Source organism: Pelodiscus sinensis, chromosome 5, assembly GCF_052426305.1.
Source record: "Pelodiscus sinensis isolate ZL-2025 chromosome 5, ASM5242630v1, whole genome shotgun sequence".
Taxonomy (NCBI): domain Eukaryota; kingdom Metazoa; phylum Chordata; order Testudines; family Trionychidae; genus Pelodiscus; species Pelodiscus sinensis.
In genome coordinates this window covers 20231534-20252206 of record NC_143056.1, presented here as the reverse complement: position 1 = coordinate 20252206, position 20673 = coordinate 20231534, and the positions used below count along the sequence as shown (strand labels likewise).

The 20673-nt window shown below is 40.7% G+C and overlaps 2 protein-coding genes across 7 annotated transcripts; one reads left to right on the top strand and one right to left on the bottom strand.

The window, feature by feature from the left end:
• Nucleotides 1-2287: 2287 nt before the first annotated feature.
• On the bottom strand, nt 2288-8614 carry BAG5 (BAG cochaperone 5). Of its 5 annotated transcripts, none has more exons than XM_075926488.2 (2): nt 8591-8614; nt 2288-6716 (listed from the first exon to the last, which is right to left on the bottom strand). In XM_075926488.2, the coding sequence occupies exon 2, from the start codon at nt 6686-6688 to the stop codon at nt 5336-5338; it is 1353 nt and encodes a 450-aa protein (XP_075782603.1). In that variant the 5' UTR covers nt 6689-6716; nt 8591-8614; the 3' UTR covers nt 2288-5335. The 5 variants fall into 5 exon arrangements, with proteins under 5 accessions (XP_075782603.1, XP_075782602.1, XP_075782601.1 ...); XM_075926487.2 differs by lacking the exon at nt 8591-8614 and adding an exon at nt 8206-8230; XM_075926486.2 differs by lacking the exon at nt 8591-8614 and adding an exon at nt 8094-8228.
• On the top strand, nt 8124-20642 carry COA8 (cytochrome c oxidase assembly factor 8). Of its 2 annotated transcripts, none has more exons than XM_075926499.2 (5): nt 8124-8275; nt 12021-12218; nt 13632-13695; nt 16351-16441; nt 18359-20642. In XM_075926499.2, the coding sequence occupies exons 1-5, from the start codon at nt 8243-8245 to the stop codon at nt 18462-18464; spliced, it is 492 nt and encodes a 163-aa protein (XP_075782614.1). In that variant the 5' UTR covers nt 8124-8242; the 3' UTR covers nt 18465-20642. The 2 variants fall into 2 exon arrangements, with proteins under 2 accessions (XP_075782614.1, XP_075782613.1); XM_075926498.2 differs by having other exon boundaries at nt 8225-8414.
• Nucleotides 20643-20673: the final 31 nt, after the last annotated feature.

The following is a 20673-nucleotide window of genomic DNA, read 5'->3' as shown; positions in this document are numbered from 1 at the left end:
AGCTCTCCCGGTGGCTGAAGGGAGAGCGCAGGACCAGCTGTAGCCTCTGTCCAGCCCCCCAGAGGGAGAAAGCTAGGGCTGGCTCTGGTGTCTATGGGGAGAGAATCAGGGCAGGCCAGGCCTGACACGCCTCCGCCCAGACCAGCCAGGGCTGCCTAACCCCAGAGAGGGGCATAGGCAAGTATAGTGAGAAGAAGGCACTATCCCCTAGTTTTTTTTTTAAATCAAGAAACTAGCAAGAGGGTTGGCAAACAGCAGCCTGGTCACTTTGCTTATTATATTGTGTCCCCATGGTGTCCCATCCTCTATTTAGTTTGTAAGTTCTTCAGAGCTTACATGCAAAGTATACCTGATGAAACTGAGCTAACTAGGACATTTTCAGTAGGCAGGACTTTATTAAGGGGACAGTAGTGAGTTATTCTCTCTGCCCTGCTTGAGATGTTTCCCATTTAGCCTCTGGGAATACAGGTTTCACGACGAGCAAATTCAACATAGAGTTTGCCTGTCAAGACTGCATGAAGAGAAACCACCCCCTTAAGAATGGCACTGCACATTTCCATTACTGAGATGGATATTCCTACCTGTATCTTGTAGCAAGGGCTTACAAAGACAGGGACCTAGGAATTCCTATGTCTAGCCAGTGTCCCATTCTAGACAATTACCTTGTCTCTGCCACTATCTAGCAGCAGATGTTTCAGCACTGGATAATGGATTTTGTGGAAAAAAACCTTCTTATGGGTAGTATTTCTTTCTAATCCTCATCATTTAACCTGGTAGTATAAACATAGCGGCTATGTCTACACTGGCATGATTTTCCGGAAATGCTTTTAACAGAAAAGTTTTCCGTTAAAAGCATTTTTGGAAAAGCGCGTCTAGATTGGCAGGACGCTTTTCCACAAAAGCACTTTTTGCGGAAAAGCGTCTGTGGCCAATCTAGACGCTCTTTTCCGCAAAAAAGCCCTGATCGCCATTTTCACGATCAGAGCTTTTTTGCGGAAAACAAATCTCTGCTGTCTACACTGGCCCTTTTGCGCAAAAGTTTTTCGGAAAAAGACTTTTGCCCAAATGGGAGCAGCATAGTATTTCCGCAAAAGCACTGACAATCTTACATGAGATCGTCAGTGCTTTGCGGAAATTCAAGCAGCCAGTGTAGACAGCTAGCAAGTTTTTCCGCAAAAGCAGATGATTTTGCGGAAAAACTTGCCAGTCTAGACACAGCCAGCCTATTTCAAAATCAGTTATTTTGAAATAATAACTATTTCAAATAAGCTTATTCTTCTTCACAAGCAGGAGTTATTTCAAAATAATAAGCCCATTATTTTGAAATAACAGGCTTGGTAATGTGGATGTTCATCTAATAATTTTGAAATAAGAGGAGTTATTTCAGAATAACTCCCGCGTGTAGACATGCCCTTAGAGATCAGTGAAGAATACTGTATACTATCTTAAATTATGCTAAACTGTTAGTTGCCTTGGTATCTTATGCAATGAGCTTTACAGATTAAATTTTTGTTGCTTTCAAAGTCATTGGATGATCTTTTGACTTCATTTTCTTTAATTAGTGACTGATTTACCTTCCTTACTACTCATTTGTATTCCTTTATGATGTCCCCTTCACTAAACTAACATTCTTCTCTATCAAGTGCCTCTTCCTACAGAGAGGTCTTTCTACACGAATAGAAATTTTCATTGCCCATCTCCGAACCTCCTTTTCTCTACAGGTGGGATTTGGGTGGGTTTTTTGAGAGAATAATTAAAACTGAACATTTTATTTTGGGTGGATGCATACCATTAAAATATACAATGGTTATTTCAGTATTATTTAAACATATCATACTATTTTTAAAAACCACAATTTTATGCTTGACTGGTTTTTATTGAGTTTTTCACTCTTCAGACATAAGGATCACTGTGATGGTTTTGTACAAGGTAATACTAGATTATACAATCATAAGAGAACCAAAATAAGAGACTCCATGAACAGGTTGGCACTGAATAAAATGAAAATTAAAAATTATTTTATTATTTTATGTGCAGTCTGGGTAATACAGCAGATTGAAGAAGATTTAACAGGGAGATGAATGAATCCCACAGTTTGAACTTTAAAATGTAATTTCTTTACTGATGCTTTTTAGGAAAATAAAAAATAAGAAACTTTCCTCTATATGTTTAAGAAAAAATCTGAGCTTTCTGTCAGGGAAATATCAGTTACCGTATATTCTGATAATTAGCATTCTTAAATTTATGAAAAAAGGCAATAGAATAGAACATTAAAGTCAACAGTGAGTACAAGGCAACAAAGCATTTTATTAATAATTAAGGATATAATAAAACATTTAACTTTGAATTTGTACCTATGTAATTTAATGAATATAGATAAATGTGGATATACACACTTTAAAGAAGATTCACATACAATAATTAATTACAAACTTTTCCATTAAGCATACTTAAAAAAAACAAATTCCACTAAATTGGAAAGAAGGGGGAAAATGGTTGTGGGTTGCCACAAAATCGAGACTAAGCTACTTCAAATCAAACTTGCTTATAAATTAATAAGTATCATGATTTACAACTTTCTCAAGACATCACACACATACACCCCCATTCATTTCTTTGAAAACATGTAATAGTACCCCACCCACAAAAATCTGTATATTCCACTTAATAAAAATATAGGTGTTGGATGAGTTGGTCCTTTTACACCTTGGTGGATAGTTAATTGTCAGAAAGCAGGTGTGTTTCTCTGTCATCATGTATACAACACAAAAATTACATTCTTCAGCACAGAAACAGGATTCCGTAAAATCCATGTACCAAACTTTTTTTGGTTTAGCTTATGTAGTTTACTGTTCATGCAGAAACTGCTTACAAATACTGCACCGATTAGGAACTCCACAACTTTTAAATGCTGCACATTTACCTCATGAGCAGAAGATGATTAAAGCTAAAAGCCAAGTTAACACAGTATGTTGGTATGGGAATCTACTGAGTTAATCATTATTCAACCACTCTGATGCATTTTCCTTTTTAGAGATTCAGTCTTTCACAAAAGCTAAGATAAGCAAATCTTAAATGGAAAGAAATATAAAGTATCTTATTTACCTTTACAAAAAAAAATCAGAAATGCTAAAAAGTTTCACATGACCTACAGAGGAATATGAATATTTTGATTTTTTTTTTTAAAACAAGGGCTGTACATCTAACAATTGAAGAGACCCGACAGTAACAATTATCATAGGAGTTAAATATAATAAACATTATCCAACTGTTACATGTCACATATTACAAATTATATCTACAATTAAAGTACTTCCCAGAGTTTTAAATTACCTTTATAAATATGAACAAAATAATTCAGATGTGTAATACCATTAGTAATTTGTGTTAGCCAATAAAATAGGAAATGCAAAAATAGACTGAAATTACAGTTCAACTCAGATGTGATTTAAAGAAAAAGAGAAGCAGTGTGGGTACTAGTAAGGCCCTGCATTAATTGAAACAAACAAGGAGAAGTATCCAAATAATGCATCATCAGTATTGGGCTATGACATATTGACTATAGTTAATTAAAGAAATCATTGATAAATGATTTGCAAAGAAGTCAACAGAACAAAAAAAAAATCAGTTAATCAAAATAAATCACTTTGAAAGTATATAGCTCTTTTCATCTAGAGATTTCAAAGCACTTTATAAAAAGGTAAGTAAACATTATTATCCCCTTCTTACAATCTGAGGTGTGGCTGTCTTGCCCAAAGTCACTAAGCAAATCATTGTGTGGGGTTGGGAACAAAATCTGAACTTCCTGAGTGCAAGTCCCACTTTCAAATCTCTAGTCATAACTGACTCCTAAAATATCACTTTATTTAATTTGATGTGTATTATAGCTGAATAGTAAATAGAAAAATCCAGTTGGTAGAGATAACTAAATGCAGCATGCTGCCATTAGACAAAGAGTTCCTATATGTAACAATATAATTTTAGGGTGTCAGTAAAAGGCACTTATCTCACAAAAATATTTTCTCTAATGTGTATTAATATATATCCAATATTTATTGTAGTCAGTGTAATATCTGAAATTTACACTTGTTAAAACGTTGCAAATAAATAACCCTCTACAAAGCAATAACTCTAACATGAAAGGAGCTCTGTGGGAAACAACACATTTTGGACCCATTATTCCATTTAGAGCAGCATTCTGTGTAATACCAAAATATGATAGCGTAGAATTATGATACTGGCAACTAAATTCCTATATCCACAAAGAAGAGGAAAGCGCATGCAGAAATATGATCTGGTTTACTTAACAAGCTGCAGGGCTAACCTAACTGCTACTGAGTTGAAAGAAAAGACAACAAGCAAGCCTTTTCTGAGTCTTATGTTTGAGATTACATGGCCAGTGTGAAATGTAACATACATTACGAACAATTTGTGATGAACTGTATTTACATGGTTAAATCAGAAATACCCATTGACTTAAGTCATTTTAAAGTGATTTTCATTCTCACTGGTTGTTTTAGAAGACTCATCAAATCCAGATCCAAAAACTGAGTTATATTATAGCTAAATGGCAAATAAAGATAGTTCAATGCAGTTTTCAGGGATTTATGGATGGCAGTATAAAGAAAAAAATCTCTCATTTATCTAATCAATATCTGTCTTTCAAGTCTCATAGCTACCTTCCAATAAGAGGACAGTCTGAATTTGAGGGATTCTTTCCTAGATGCCCAGTGCCACAAGAAAATGGACACAACCAAGTCATTCTATATTACAATACTGCTACATTATAAAACTAAAAACACATTAAGGTGAAATGGATGGAACCAAATCAAAAACAAATGAAAAGCCAACCTTTTATATTTAATCTTTTGATTAGAACAATACATTATAAATATGTCAATGCTGGTGTAAAGCTGATGGATCTAACCTTGCATTTGGCCAATAATCTTAAATTTCCAGTCTTCTTTTCATAGTTTTTCCAGTACTGTATCTTAAGTAAATTCCTGCATCTTTGAGAAACATGCTTTTTTGAAGAAAAACCAAACAGTTTGACCAAATATTACAGATTCTGATACTTATGCAATTCCTCAAGAAAACCATCTCTCTCACATAACATAGTGACCAAAATGGAAAAAACGGTGTACTGACAATTGTCATGGCAAGTGGGCAAAAATGTGGGATAGCTGCCATATATTCAAGCCAACTATTTACATCATCTCCACAATTCGAACGAATATAAAAACACAACTTTTAATCATGTGCTGTTCATGGGAGCTATCAGTCTACATAAAGTGCAAAAAAGGAAAGCAACACCTAACATGAGGCCACTATTTTCCTAGTACTCCCATTCATCTGTTTTCATGTCTAGATAGTAAAGAATATTCTGTGCAAGCTTTACTGCCTGCTTTCTGGCAACTTTAGACCGTTCATCTCCTTGTGGATCAACAGCATCAAGTGTCAGAAGTTGCTTAGTGAGGAGCTCTTCTAGTCTCATATAGTTCTTATCAGTTCGGTTTCCATCAAAAGACAGCACTTCCCTCTGAATCTGAGACAAATGTTCAAGAACACTCCAGACTGCCTTATGGGAGTGGTGTTCTACAACAGTTTGTTCACCATACAATTTCCTTTTTTCAAGTGCTTCTTTTAAATCAATGTATGTTATAAGAGTTTGCACTTCTATCACTGCTCTTCTCCTGGCTTCTCTGATGCATGGGTTCTTTCCTGGACTCACTTCATCCAAGTGGGCAATTAAACCTTGAAGTTCTGCCTTGGATCCCAAGAACAGATCAGAAGCATTTTCTGCTCTGAAAATTAAAGAATGAACTTCTTTCATTTTTTTGCGGATCTCTTCTATTTTTAGAATGGATTGATTTTGTGCCAAGTCATAAGCATGAGCAGAGTCTGCTTCCTCTTCCAAATCCAGGTATTTCTGTAATTTATTAATCTCTTCCACCACTTCCTTTCTGTAATTTCTTATTTCTGTGTGGCCACAAACATCCAACGCATCCAAATCAGCAACCAGACCAGTAAGCACACAGGATAAATGCCTGCAAGTCTCATTATTATTTACTCCCATTAAGACTGCAATAAGAGTACCCCTCGCTTTGTTTACATCACACATAATAGAGTTAATTTTTGAGACTGAAGGATGTGCATCACTGGAGAGTGGCAAGGAAGGTTGCTGTTTTATACAGTTTTCTATAATCTCTTGAATTGCACACACTTTTGTCAGAGTGCGGTATCTTGCTTTCCGTAGCGAGATTTTTCCTCCAGTTTTCACTTGAGTAAGTCTCAATACAATATCCTGAATACCCTCTTCAAATTCATCAGTTATACAGTTGCCACCTTTATAAAAAGGTGTGATTTCACGTTCCACCAATGACTGAGCTTCCTTATATATGGCCTCTATTTCCAGTCTGTGTGGATGGTTTGCATTCTGCTCCAATTCTTTGAGTAGTCTTTCTGTTTCCTGGGCTGCTCGTTTTCTGGCTTGCTGAATATCCCCTTTTCCTTCAGTATCTACAGAATCTATTTCAAAAAGTTGTTTAGTCAGAGTCCTCTCCAGTTTCTTGTAATCCCTGTCAGAAGACAGGCCACTGAAAATCACCACCTGCTGTTCAATATCTCTGACTTCTTTCTGTATTTCTTGAAGCCTTTTGATGGAAGGGTGTTGGTTACCCATATCCATTATCTTATTTCCTCCAGTTTCAAATGAGCTGTAAAGGAGGCAAGAATGACTGATAAATTTTTAAACAAATATTTCATAATTCCAACAACTTTTATAAAGCCTCATGACACTAAAATATTTAATAAATTAACTTGACTTAAAGGTACAGAGAATGTACGAGAAAGTTAAAAAGAGTGACGCACTTAACTTCAAACCATACAGTATGTCACTGTTCTTTTGTACATCTCTCTCTAATGATGTCTGCAAGCTCCTATTAAATGATATACACTTGAACTTACACAGCTAGAAGTTTTTATTCACTCTCAGAGCTATAATGTTTACAATCAATGCAGAAAAATGGGTTATTTCAATAATGAAGAAAATTAAGGAGGCAACCTCCAATTCTTAATTTAGTGCAAGATTCCCCCCCAACTGGTAAATAATCCCCTCTCAATCACTTGCATTACTCAAAATAGGGATTATAACACTGCTGAGGCAACTAATGTTGTCAACACTTTGTGCCCATATCTATGTACCCTCAGCAAATCTAACCAGCCTTCTCCCCCATCCAGCATCCTTTGTCTGTCTACACCACCTGGCACCCTTCTCCCACATTAAACTACCCCTAAACCCTTCTGCACCTCATCCAGGGCCCTTCATCCACACCCCTCGGCCCTTCACTAATCTCTCTCACGTTCCCCTCTTCGCCTTTCATCGCTTTTTTCAGCCCATTTGAGGCCCCCTCCTCCTTCCACCACCACCTGCCTGTCCTCAAGCAGCGACCACAACCATCCCCAGTACCGCGGCCCCTGCATACGATAGAGATGCGGAGTTGGCCCTGAGGTCTCCAGCCCCCACCGCAGCATGAAGGACGGCGCCTACCCTAGCCAGCAGCCTTGGAGGAAGACAATCCCCTGGAGCAGGCCCCGATCCCCCCCGGAGCCCGGGCTCGCTACATCCCTGCAGGAGGAGCCTGGATCCGCCGGGCCGCGCCACCAGCAGGGGATGACTTCACAATGGGGGCGTCCCGGGGGAACGGAGAGCGCGTGCCGGAGCCCGGGGGCGGCACCGAGCGGGGGCCTCAGGCGGCTGAGAGCGTCTCCTTTATCGCAGAGCCCCGCCCCCCGCGGAGACCCCCCGCCTCCCCTCCCCCGTCCTCCATATCCCCAGGGCCCCGGCACCCAGGCCCTCTTCCCCGCCAACTCCCCATCATCAGCTGCCCCCACTCTCCAGGCAGCCAACCCCCCCCCGCCCCCCAACCAGCTCAGCTTCCCTCCGAGCCCCCGCCCCTCACCTGGCCCGGCAGCCGCTGTTCTCCCCCCGTCCCCGACAGAACTTGGGTCCCCCCGGCGGGCCCCTCCAACCGGCCTGTACCGCGGGCCAAACGGCGGCTATCCCGAGCCCGGGAACCCCAGCCCGCCCTCACCCGGCGGGGGCCGCAGAGGGAAGAGCGCGGCGGGTGACCGGAGCTGCGCAGCCAAGAGACTGAGCCGCTCTCCCGGGTTCCCGGAGGCCGCAGCTTGCGCCGCCTGCCGCACCTCAGGGAGAAGTTTCGGGCGGCCCTCCCTTTGCGACATGGCCGTAAAGCCGCCGCCAGCGGGGAGGCGGGTGAGGCGCGATGGCGGGCGCAGCGCCTCGAGTGGGGCGTTGGTGGCTCGGCTCGCGCCGCGGCTTCTCCCGAGCAGGGGGCGGCGCGGGGCGCCTGGCCGCTGAGGGGCCCGTGCGCGGCCACAAGCCGGAGAGCCCGGTAAACAGGCGGAGGGTGCGGGGCAGGCTTCCCTGAGGCCGGGGCTGGTTAGCGCTGGGAACTCGAGGTCCTGCCCCGTGTTTTGGGGCAGGGAGAGCCCGCCCCGCCTGGGCTGCGTTGAGGTCCAGTGGGCGCCGAGTTGCGGGGATCCCAATGGGCAGAGCGGGCGGACAAACCTCTAGCTCTTTTTCAGGAGGGCGGCCTCCCCCTTTGCCTCTGGCGTCATGCAATTGGCCCTGGGGACCCGCGGGGAGCCCCATTGTCCATCATGTTGGGTACAGGTTTGGGGCTCTCCTGGGTGCAAGCTGGGGACTGGGCATTAGTACAACCCACATGCCTGCTGGGTGTGGTTCGCTGGTGTAGTGACACTTAGACTACTTACAGAGAGAATAATGAGTTTCCTCTATTAAGGGTATGTGACTAGTTGTTTCTCTCCCCCTGCCCTCTATCAGAGAGAGGCAGAAAAGGGGGGGGGAGCAGGAGCTGGTGCTGGGGAGAGCCATCTTAAAAGCTGATCTCCCCCCCCCCCCCCAGCACCATCTGGAGAGGGGAGGAGGGGAGGCAAAGGTGCAGCAAGGAAACTCTGCAAGCAGGGACTGCTGCTGATGGTCCTGACTGCTCCATCTTTGAAATGTACAAGAGCCCTAGGCACTCTTGTACATTTCAAAGGCAGCTGTGTAGCAGGATAGGGAGTGCCTGACTAATGGAGCAGTGGATGGAAATTCTATCAACTGACTTTTCTGTGGGTCAGTGGCCCTCAACCCCAAAAAAGGTTCCCCTCCCCTTTTGAGATTCCTGTAGTAAGCTCCACAAGTCCCATGTTTGGTTCTGTCACTGTTACATTAGGACTCATATGCTTTGTTCCCTTTTCTGGTTGGCAGTGAATCTACCAGACACTTGGAGCCTGGACTCCTGGGCTGCATCTAGACTGACAAGTTTTTCTGCTTTTGCGGAAAAATTTGCCAGCTGTCTATACTGGCTGCTTGAATTTCCGCAAGAACACTGACGATCTCATGTAAGGTTCAGTGTTCTTGCGGAAATACAATGCTGCTCCCATTCAGGCAAAAGCCCTCTTGCGCAAATGCTTTTGCGCAAGAGGGCCCATGTAGACAACGCAGTATTGTTTAGCGCAAAAAAGCCCCAATGGCGAAAATAGCGATCGGGGCTTTCTTGCGCAAAACTGCGTCTAGATTGGCACAGACGCTTTTCCGCAAAAAGTGCTTTTGCGGAAAAGCGTCCGTGCCAATCTAGACACTCTTTTCTCCAAATGCTTTTAACAGAAAAACTTTTCCGTTAAAAGCATTTGCGGAAAATCATGCCAGTCTAGACATAGCCCTGGATTCTTTTCCTGGTTCTGAGGAGGAGATGTTGGGGGGACAGAGCTGGAGCCAGGAATCTAGGGCTATATTTTCCCTGGGTTATCATGTCTCCCTGTATTACCTGGGCTTCTCTCTGTCAGCATCTCATTAACTCATGATAGGATTTTACTTGAATTTCCTGTTAAATTGTTTGAATAGGTTTTGTTAGAAAAATGTTAATAGCCTGTAGTTGAACCATTTTCCAAGGGTCACAAGGAAGTCTCATTAAATCTCATTTCCAGCTCTTTATTTCTATGTGGTTCTTTATTAGCAAATAAATTAATGCGTTGCTTGGGAAACATTAAGGTCTGGTGGAACCAGCAATCAATTTGGAATCAGACCTGGTAGACTCTTAATACATTTAAAAAGGAGAAGCACAGTGAGGGAAGGGGGGGGCAGTGTGAGCCAGGAATAAGCTTTGCCAGCTTGGGTGGAGGGGTCTACTGTTGTGCATCAGCCTTTTAAATGTATTAAGAACCTCCTGGCTCTTAATACATTTAAAAGGCTGTGTACAGCACTGGGGACTCAGGGCGAGTCAGGACAGCTGGGCTCATGCCAGTCCCCACAGTCCTTCTGCCCCCCATGGAGACCAAGTGCTGAGGGGAACCAGCTTTTAAGCCAGCTCCCCACAGCACTGGCTCTTGCTGCCTCTAATAGAGGAGGAGGGTCTAGTTGCTTATATCCCTAACAGGGGTGGCTTAGATAATGATTAGTCTTGCCTCATGTAAAGGATTGGATTAAATAACTTCTTTATTTCCCTTCCTGCCCTATGTTTCTATGATTCTGTTAAAATATACAAAGTAAATATCCTTAAATTGAGCTGTAGTAAGTTCTCAAGCAACATTTTTCTTCCTTTGGATATTTATAAAATTCATTATTGATGGAAATATTTTTTAATTGGTGTGTGTATATGTTGAAAGTGATGTTTACTGACATTACCACCAAAGATCCAGTCCTTCCAAGCCTATTTATATTGTAATCCAACTCTAGACAATTACTACATTATCACACAAATAGAGGCTAGAGTTTGAGAATCTTTATACAAGCTGAATTTCCTCAGAATATTAGAATTAGGGAAAAAAAAGTTCTAAATGTTGATTTGACAAGACCCTAGGTTTAGAATTTTTTTTCTAAACGCAGTCCAGGGATTACCTATTCATTCCTTTCTTTAAAGATAGAACATCAGATTAGGGACTCAGTCTAAGTATTTATACATCTACTTAACTTTATGCATTGTGTGTTGTCCCCATGTAGCAACCACATATGATTGCTAGTTCACCTGCCTATGAGCTATAGCTAAGATTTATAAATGCAGAAATAAAAATGTGGTGTTTAATAACTTTGTTCCTTTTAAAGTTTAAAAATGCTGCTGGTGGTAGTAGTAGCAGACAGTAATTTATAGTGTGATATGCCTTGTCTTTTATGTGAGAATGGTTTATGTACTTCAGAATGCTTTTTTGACATAAATATCACCCAGGTGCTGTAGATTGAGGAACTTGCAATACAGAGAAGATAGGTTACTTGTCCAAAATAAAAAAAGTGAATTATTAACAGTTAGTAGCCTGGAGTTCTCCTTACCCCACTGGTTAATACTTCTTTTGTGTACTCTTACAAGCATACACAAGCAAAGAATAAATTACAAAGACACCAGCAAATGAAAATATATATGAGGCTCATCCTGTACACAAGTCTCCTATGCTGCCATCAAATGCATGAATACACCAGTCTGTCCAGGACATGAAGTGAAAGTGTGATCTAATGGTTTCTTTGTGTGTCCCAAAGTCACTTGTACCTCTCTGACAGATTGCGCGCTCTCTCTCTCTCTCTCTCTCTCTCTCTAGATATATATACACACACACACACACGGCTTGACAAATCACACTCACACACACACACACACACACACACGGCTTGACAAATCACTGAATCTATCGTCACAGGCGAGTAGATTTCAGCCGGTCGCCCCGTTCACCAGCAGCACATGCATGCGCAGTGCGGGGCTGGCAAGTAGGTTTCGCTGCCGTTTGTCAAGCCGTGTGTGTGTGTGTGTGTGTGTGTGTGTATATATAAATTAGTGGTGTAAAGTTAAATCAAAATAGCTTGAACTCTCACAACTTTTATGTTTTCATGATTGTATTTTAAGGTTTGACTCAGCTGTGTAAAACATTGTACTTTTTAAAGAAATGCTCTGATTAAATTTAAAAAAAAGAATTAAATATGTGGGGTGTTTTTGTTTTGTTTTTTAAAGGCTTCAAGTTTCTGCCCGCCAGCATGTTCTTGCAATGATTGGATTGGTCCTCCTGACAGACATTCAAATCTCCGACCAATAATATTTCATATTCCTAAAAATGAATCACCATTAGAACGAAAACTTAGAGAATTTAGACAGGAAACTCAAATTTGGAATCAACAATTCTGGGCAAGTCAGAATATGTCATTCAGAAAGGTGAGCATGTTGATACTAGGCCACTTAGTGGTGGTGCTGTGTTTACTTAAGAACTTGTGGTGTAAATAGCTGATAAAAACATTATTCTCCTTGTCTGGGTGAAAGGTTTTTCACAATTGCATTGTATAGTGACCTTGAACTGTGATAGTTTTGAATTATATAGCGGTTCAGAATATTTGCAAGCACTACAACTAATTGTTACCTTTAAAAATGGTTAAATTATGTGGTTTTGCAATTATTTATCTCTTGATTTTAAACTGATTTCAGTATGATAGTGTGTTTTGCTATTAAATTTATTTATCTATACTGAGGAGTGCAATTAAAAATGAGCTGCCTAACTTTTTGCTGCTTGTTTTTTAAATTAGAAATATACAGTTGTGACAGTCCTCTTTTCTGGAGGATCTGGAATGTGAGATTAGAGCTGGTTATTGAAAACTGAACTACTGTTCTAACACTAGGGTAAGTGGAACAGGCATAGATGCAATCACTGAGGGGGAAACTGATGGACATATCTCCACTCCTCAACTTTACTGTTCCATTGATGTGTTTCTAATACAAGTTGAACCTAGGGATGTGAAAGGTTAACTGGTACGCATCACCCTTAATAAATGATGCTTAGCAAGTTCCAGTTAACTGGTGAGGACTGGAGCATCTCTCCACCTGCCGTGGGGGCTGCTACAGCTCTGCAGTCCTGAAGGTACCAGACGAGAGGTTCAACCTGTAAGACTAAAAGCAATGCATTTCACTCCTGGTCCCTCTTTCCTTATGTGGGTAGAAAAAGCTAAATTCTAGGTTGGGGGAGGACCAACTCAGCTATTTACCTCCAGTTGTGATGAAAATGATTTCTTTTTTTTAAAGGTAGAAGAAAATAGTTCGTTTTTTTTAATTAGAAAAAGTAGCAGTCAGTTAAAAAAAACATTCAATTAAGTAATTATGAATTTATTTTAAAATGCTTATGATCTCTCTGTGAATTCAACCATAATGTGCATAAAGAAACAAGAGGTCAGAAGCAGATGTATATGCCTTATTTATTACTTACAGTGTAAGTGTAACCTTGGGTGGGCTAGACTTCAGTTGCATAAGATCCTGATGATGTCATCACAGCTGAAGGTAGATAGCTGAGTTCTCTTCCAACATGTGAATACATTTACTTACATGAGCCGTCCCATTTACTTCAGTGGGCTGTTTGCATGAATACATTTATACACATGCCTAAGAGTTCACAGGATTGGGTTTAAATGATTGTTTCCTGAAGAGGATCCAGTTAACTGGTTATTGGTTTAAACTTCAAGTAGAAAACACTGTAGTTATCATCTGGCTTATAAATATTTTTCAGGTTCTTGAAACTTGATCAGTAAAATAGCTAACTTCAAGAACAAAATACATGAAATTATAATATTAAATATGTTTTAGGGAAAAGAAGAATTCATTTCCTCAAGACTGAAGGCTAAAGGTCTGGACATGATAGATAGGACAGGTTAGTGATCTCATTGTTTTTACAGTTTAAATGCTTTCTGAACTTGGAAGGTTTTGGTTAGCTTTAACTAAGTTTTCATAAGATGAGTTATTTTTAAAGACCGCTTAAACTAAGAGCACATCCTGTCACTGCCTCCTAGACTGCAGTAATGCCAGTCCAGTTCTGTGGCACAAAGCAGAGTTTGTCAGCGTTTGAAAGGCTGTGCAGGGGTGTGGTAGATGACTCATCTCTACAGTAGCTCTTTGAAAGGTGATGTCTGTGGGGTCAGAGGATCTGCTGTTGCATATTTCCTCATGTTCTCTACCACTCCTAGAGGTGGGGTGCGTTAGGATCTGCATTAGCTTCAGTGTAACCAGTCCATAACGATTCTGTGTTATGGGGAAGATTTCTTTTTCCCTGTTGCACAACAACCCACTAATCTAATTGATCTGAGTATTGGAGAGTCCTGAGTGCATTTGATGCTTGGGTTGATGTTTATGTTAATATAGGAACAGGTTATCAGACTCCCAGGTTTATACAATTCATATAATACATTGGAGTTATGAACTGACCAGGCAGCCACGCATTAGAATGGGAAGTACTCAGTCAAGAAATGAGACCCTCAAAAAGGGTAAAGAACAGTGCTGTGTTTAAACATCAACTACTAAAAAAGGGGAAAGTTTAAAAATTGGCAAGGTAACTCCTTTATTGTACTTGTTTTCATTTAAATTAAGATGGTTAAAAGCAGCATATTTCTTCTGCATATAAAGTTTCAAAGTCAATGTTCAACTGTAAATTTTTAAAAGAACAATCATGACATTTTAGGCCAATAGACTCATAAATACAAGGAGATACTATCGTGGTGCTACTAAAATTCTCACAGTGAGGTTCACCCTCACTGGCCTATGTCTTTGGCACTAATGAAGTGAATGGTAGAATTTCTACTAGATGGCTAGTAAATTTGGCACCTCAGAACATGTAAATATTGGTGTAGGATACTTAGCAGGAAACAGAATTGCAGTATTAAATCCTAGCATTTGAAATGCCTACTTAACCATTGCCAAGTTTTCCTCCTAGCTTGTGTGGACCATGCTGCCTGCGGGGCTTCCTCCGCTTTGGCTTCACCTGCGAGGGAGGTGGACAGCGCACAAAGAGACCTCTTTGGTGTGGCTCCTGCCCTGCACCAAGGGCTTTTCCATGCTGTGCCTGTTGATAGTGTGAGCTGTGGCTGGGCGGGCTTTTCTCTCCTCCTTGCAGCGCTCCAAGCTCGCCTCAGCTCCTCCAGCAGTGGAGCACTGTGCATTCAGGGACGGCCTGTTACAGTGAGCACTGGCTGAACTGAGCCAGGAGCCTCCCTTGCCCCTGCTTTTTTCCCCTGGTATTGCAATGTCACTGGGGGAAAATCTTTCACTCTCGCCTACCTTCCCCCCCAGCCTGTTGACGCTGATGTGATGCCATCATTCTGTCGTCCAGCAGGAAACTTGAGAGAGCGAGAGTGTGGCTTCATATTGTGGAGTTTGTCAGTAATAAAAGGCAGTTTTGAACAGCTCGTTTTCATTTTTTAAAATTAGATTTAAATACAATACTTTATTATGGATGCCCATGTCAGAGGCCTATATATTCTTAGCTTTACATTTATGTAACTACATGTGGTACAGGATATGTCATAGTGACTAAATAGAAAAGCTCTCAACACAAGTAAATAAGTTTTCTTTCTATTCAAGGTTATGTTTAAGTTACAAGAGATACAGTCTAATAATAGCAGCCTCATATTTCTAACTTATTACAGTAATGCCTAGAGGCCTTTGATCAGATCCCCATGGTGTTGTATAGACACCGTGACAGGCAGTCCCTCCCCCAAAAAGTTTTGAATCTAAATAGACAAAGCGTTGGAGAAAGGGACTAAGGATGTTAAATTGTGGTTAATTTACTAGTCGAGTAGTCAATGGAATTTCCATCGACTAGTTGATAGGCACTTCCGCATTCCTCCTTTGAAATGTACAAGAGCTTGCTGGGGCTCTTGTACATTTCAAAGAAGGAGTGCAGAACACTGCATGCAGCCTGGGGCCAGCAGGAAATTCTGCTGACTCTGGGCTGCATGTGGGTGTGCCATCTTTGAAATGTACAAGAGTCCCCAGTGGGGGCTCTTGCGCATTTCAAAGAAGACGTGCACTCATGGAGCCCAGAATACCCTGCTGACCCTAGGCTCCATGTTGCGCTGCCTATTTGAAATGCCATGTGGAGCCTGGGATCAGCTGGGGACTCCCCGGCAGATCCTGGGTTCCATGGAAATGCCGCATGGAATCCAGGATCAGCTGGGGAGTCCCCAGCTGACCCTGGGCTCCAGGTGGTGCTGCTGCTTTGAAACGCCACATCGGCGTTTCAAAGGGGCAGCACCGCATAGCTGAGCTGGGCTCAACTGTGCGGTGCAGCCCTTTGAAGTACCCCCACTCCACCCGCCCTTTGCTGCTTCTCTCTGATAGAGGCAGTAAGGGGAGGGAATCAACTAGTTGACTAGTCTTTAGCATCTTTAAATGGTACTATTACATTAAATTGAGGCACAGCAAAACTAAGTGATTGGCACCAAGTCACACAGGAATTCTGTCATAGATTGCCCCAGTTTTGTATATTAATCACAAGAAAACCTTGATGTGTTTGTTTAAAATTTATTTTCAGGTCAAAAGGTAACATTGAATGCAGAAGAAATGGCAGATTTTTACAAGGACTTTTTAAGTAAAAATTTTAAAAAGCACATGTGTTATAACAGGTAGGTGTGTGCACTTTGTTGAATAATACACGTAATTCATTTAAGTTAAAGGGACACTATCAACTTAGATCACTCTTCTGTCTGAAACTTTTTGTCTGTTGTTAGTAGTACCACCAAGGTCGGTTATTACTGAAAGAGAGAAACAAAATTAAGGGAAAATATATGTTTTCTACTTTATACATGAAGTGCTGTCACATTCAGTCACTTTGAGTATTTCCACTATTTATGGATAGATCGAGCTCCCTTGGAAATTAATCAGTCTCTCCATGGACTTAAATGGAAGCTGGATCTGTCCTCAGTCAGTCTCCTTTTTACTGTGTGGGTCTTTCACACAGCAATGGGATTAAAAATTAGATTAGGGAAACATGATTGTAAAACAACTTAACTTTTTGAAAATTGAGTTGACTACTAGTTGAATGTGTCCCTTCTAAACACTGGATTAGACAGTGACAATCTGTGAATGATTTGCTCTCAATAAAAAATTGTCATGTAAACTAAATATTAATCATTTGTACTGTTTTTTTAGATTTGACCATGTTTTTCTATAAGATTACCAACTTAAATTGATCAGTTTTGTTTTATATGGGGAAGTACTAGAAGTTGTACTAGGTTTTTCATTTGCTGTATCTGTACACTGTCCAAGATCGTTCCTTAGAGCAGTGGTTTTCAAACTACTGGTTGCCACCCAGCACAGGGTCATGAACTATGAGGAACTCGGTCTCGTTACTGCAGGTGATCAGTGGGGGTGCTAAGGCAGGCTATCTGCTTGTTCTGGTGCTGCAGACTGCGCTGCGCCCCAGAAGAAGCAAGCAGCAGGCTTGGCTCCTAGATGGAAGAGCAGGGAGGAGAAGAGGGCACAAAGCTTCATGCATTGCCCCTGCCCCTTCCTCGAACAGTAATTCCACACTCTTATTATCTGGGAACCTGCTTCTGCGGCACAGTATGGTCTGCTAAGGAAGCCTGCCTTAGGACCCCTGCTGTACCACTGACCATGAGCCACTCAAGATAAGCCCTTTGTGCCCCAAAGCTTCCTCCTGCACCCCAAAGCTCTCCTCCTCAGCCCCACCCCAGAGATCACACTGTAGTCAAATTATGTTGGGGTACAGGCATCAGCATTTTTCCTCAACTGGGTCATGAGAAAAAAAGTTTGAAAATCAGTGCCTTGGAGAGATACTTAGCATCTTTACTTATGCATGCAGCATCTCTTTCTCATCTATTGGAATTCAATAATATTCAAAGCAAAGTGTTAAGATTTGCTACAAGAACTACACTTTACTGCTTCAACTTTCTAATCTTTGAACATTACATATTTACTGTGAATTCTAGTTTGGAGTTGTATGCAGGGATGTGAATGGTTAACTGGTAAGCCTCATCCTTAATGAGTGAGGCTTACTGGTACTGATTAACCATTGGAGGCTAGACCAGCTCCCTGCCTGCCATGGGTAGGGGGCCGCTCCAGCCATGTGGGGCCCACCAACCACACCTTGAATCATTTAACCAGTTAAATGTGTACATGTACACATTAACATCCCTAAGCTATACAAGGAGGACAGTTCTTTCTGACTGCTTCCCTTACCTTAGCTTGCATAACTTTAAAGATAATAGGTATAAATTTGGCTATGAAAGTCATTCAGCCTCTTTAACTCTAGTAGAGTATTAAACTGAGTGCCTAGAACCATGCATTCCACAGATTGCTTAAAAGAAGTCACGTGTTGTGTAATCAGTATACTTTAATATTAGTATTTACAGATTTTCATAGGCAAATTAGCTGTAATTAGGGAAAGCAATGTTGCAAGGAAAGAAAAGGTAAGTAATACATGAATTGTCACGTGTCAATTCCTATAGGATATTTAATGCCATAATTTGCCTCTTTCCCAATCTGTCTTTTGTATTTGTTTTTCTGGTGCTGGAATCTAGAGAGTGGTACAAACGTAACTTTATTACTACGTTCCTCATGGGACAAGTGGCCTTTAAGAGGGTTTGGAAGAAGCTTGGCTGGAAAAAGATGAAAGTTGGAAATTAAGGCGCATCACATTCTATAGAATAAAACTACACAATACAGCCTATTGGACTGATACACTGTGGTCACATTCAGACTCCGAATTGCTGCCATAGCAACTACTTTGATCTGTTTACTTTGTATATCAAAATAGCTGCTGATTTTGACTGTGTTACAATAACATCAGAACATCCGAAAAACTAGATTGGCAATTTACAACAGCATGAGGGCTGCACATAACTTACGTAAAAAGGAACGGATTACAGCCACTGTCATTTTTAATGTTGAGGTACAACCCATAGAAACTGAATATCAGAGTCCAACCCATAAAGATCAACATACCATGCTTCATCTTGTTCCACGTTCTGTAGTCTCCGTGGGCCATATCAGTTTATAAAAGATAGAAGTGACCATTGTCTGCACTGGTTACATGGGCTACAATTTTTCTACCATCATGTAACCATCATAGAGGTAAGTGCAATTTGAACGGGTTCATTAAGTTTAACTTAGATTTTTAAACCTTATTTAGACTAGAATCCCTTTGTGACACTGTAAATATGATAGATTCATTTATAAGGGTAATGAATCTTTCTAATTAATCTGTCCTTGTGAAAACAGAAACTTGTTTAAGTGATTTGTCTCAGCTGTTGGAACTCAGATGAATAAATTCAAGATTTTTTTTAGTTTTAAATAAAATAAGCATTGTCAGTCATTTAGCAGCTCCGATAGAAAAGGAGATGGATAGAGAGGGTGATAAATGCTTTGTAAAAGTCAATGTTTGCCTTTCAATTATCTTGAAAACACTTGCTGCTCTCACCAGGTTCCTTGAGCACCCAAAAGTCTTGCTAGCATCAGAGGGAATTGCGTGTTTAAGGAATGCTATCTCCTTGATCATGTGTGCTGTTTAAATTAATGTTTATAATTTAATTGTACCATTTTATGTATTGTTTAAAAGAAATGACCTTGCTCTGAGAGTGTTCCCTACTCATTAATGAAGTTGAATGGATGTGTTTGCTTTGGTACCTGATAAATGGATTCTTCTGAATGAAATGTCCATGGGCAAATGTTTGAATTCCAGAGGTAATATATTTGTTGCAGTAAAGAGTAGTAGAACTGCTCATATTTGGTGAAAAATAATGTATACTTCATTCTTGGATTTGAAAAATCCACAGTAAATACATGACGTTCTCAGGGCTTGCCAAACCTTCTACTATTCTCTCATCCTGCCTAGTAGTTAGGCACCACAGTCTACCAGTTTGCAGCTCAGTTATATGGTTGCTGCATGCTTGGCATCAGCAGAGGTAGCAGTCCTCCTCAGATGGCCCGTATCTCTATTAAAATAATCAGAATACTATATTTTTACTGCATATACTTCCCCCAAAACTCTAGTTGGGAATGGGCACCAACACAATATTTTCTTTGTATATGTACACTCCCTCCAGCCCTGCAAAAGTTACTGTGTGAGATTGGCACGTTTGGAGTTCTACGGGTTTAGGGGATGGATCTGGGGAAGTGTGGAAGATGGCTCAGGGACATTTCTATGGAACATCATCTAGCAAGTTTGTATGATGTCATGCCTCCTTAAAGGAAGTGTAAAGGCCAAGCCCTAATATCTCAACCCTCTAGAGATGTTTTGAGATCCACAGAATAGTCTTGCAGTATTCAGGGCATCCATGAATTTGCTCATGCAAGTAAATTAAAAATGCAGCCTTTTTATAACTGTCTGCTAAGTTTTTTTTACACATTCCATTTGTAGTTCTTGCATTGACTCATTAATAATGGCCTCATAATATGGTCTAATTATGTCAGGGCACCCACATAAAGGCTAATGAAGTTAATGGTTTGTTGGCTAAATTATCTGTTAATTTCCACGTTGTGAATCTGAGCCTTGGAGCAGCATGTTTCAGTAATACTTCAATCTAACTTAAATCCATGAGAAAATTTTGCATGTAAATAAATACTCAGATGATCTCTCCTGCTTTGGACTTTTTTTTTTTAATTTCTGTCAAAACTAAAGCTATCTCGACTCTCTTGTTCACTCTTTTTGCTTTTTGTAATACTGTTACATCTTTGGACATTGGCTATGATAGTTATTGAATAGTATTTTAGGTTTAGAACTGGTCCTCCTGTATATTATAGTATTTTTTGTTATGTCTTATCCTTTTCAGAATATTTAACTTGAAATAAAGCATTAGATATGTATATACTCTTTTCATTAATTCATAGTTGCAGT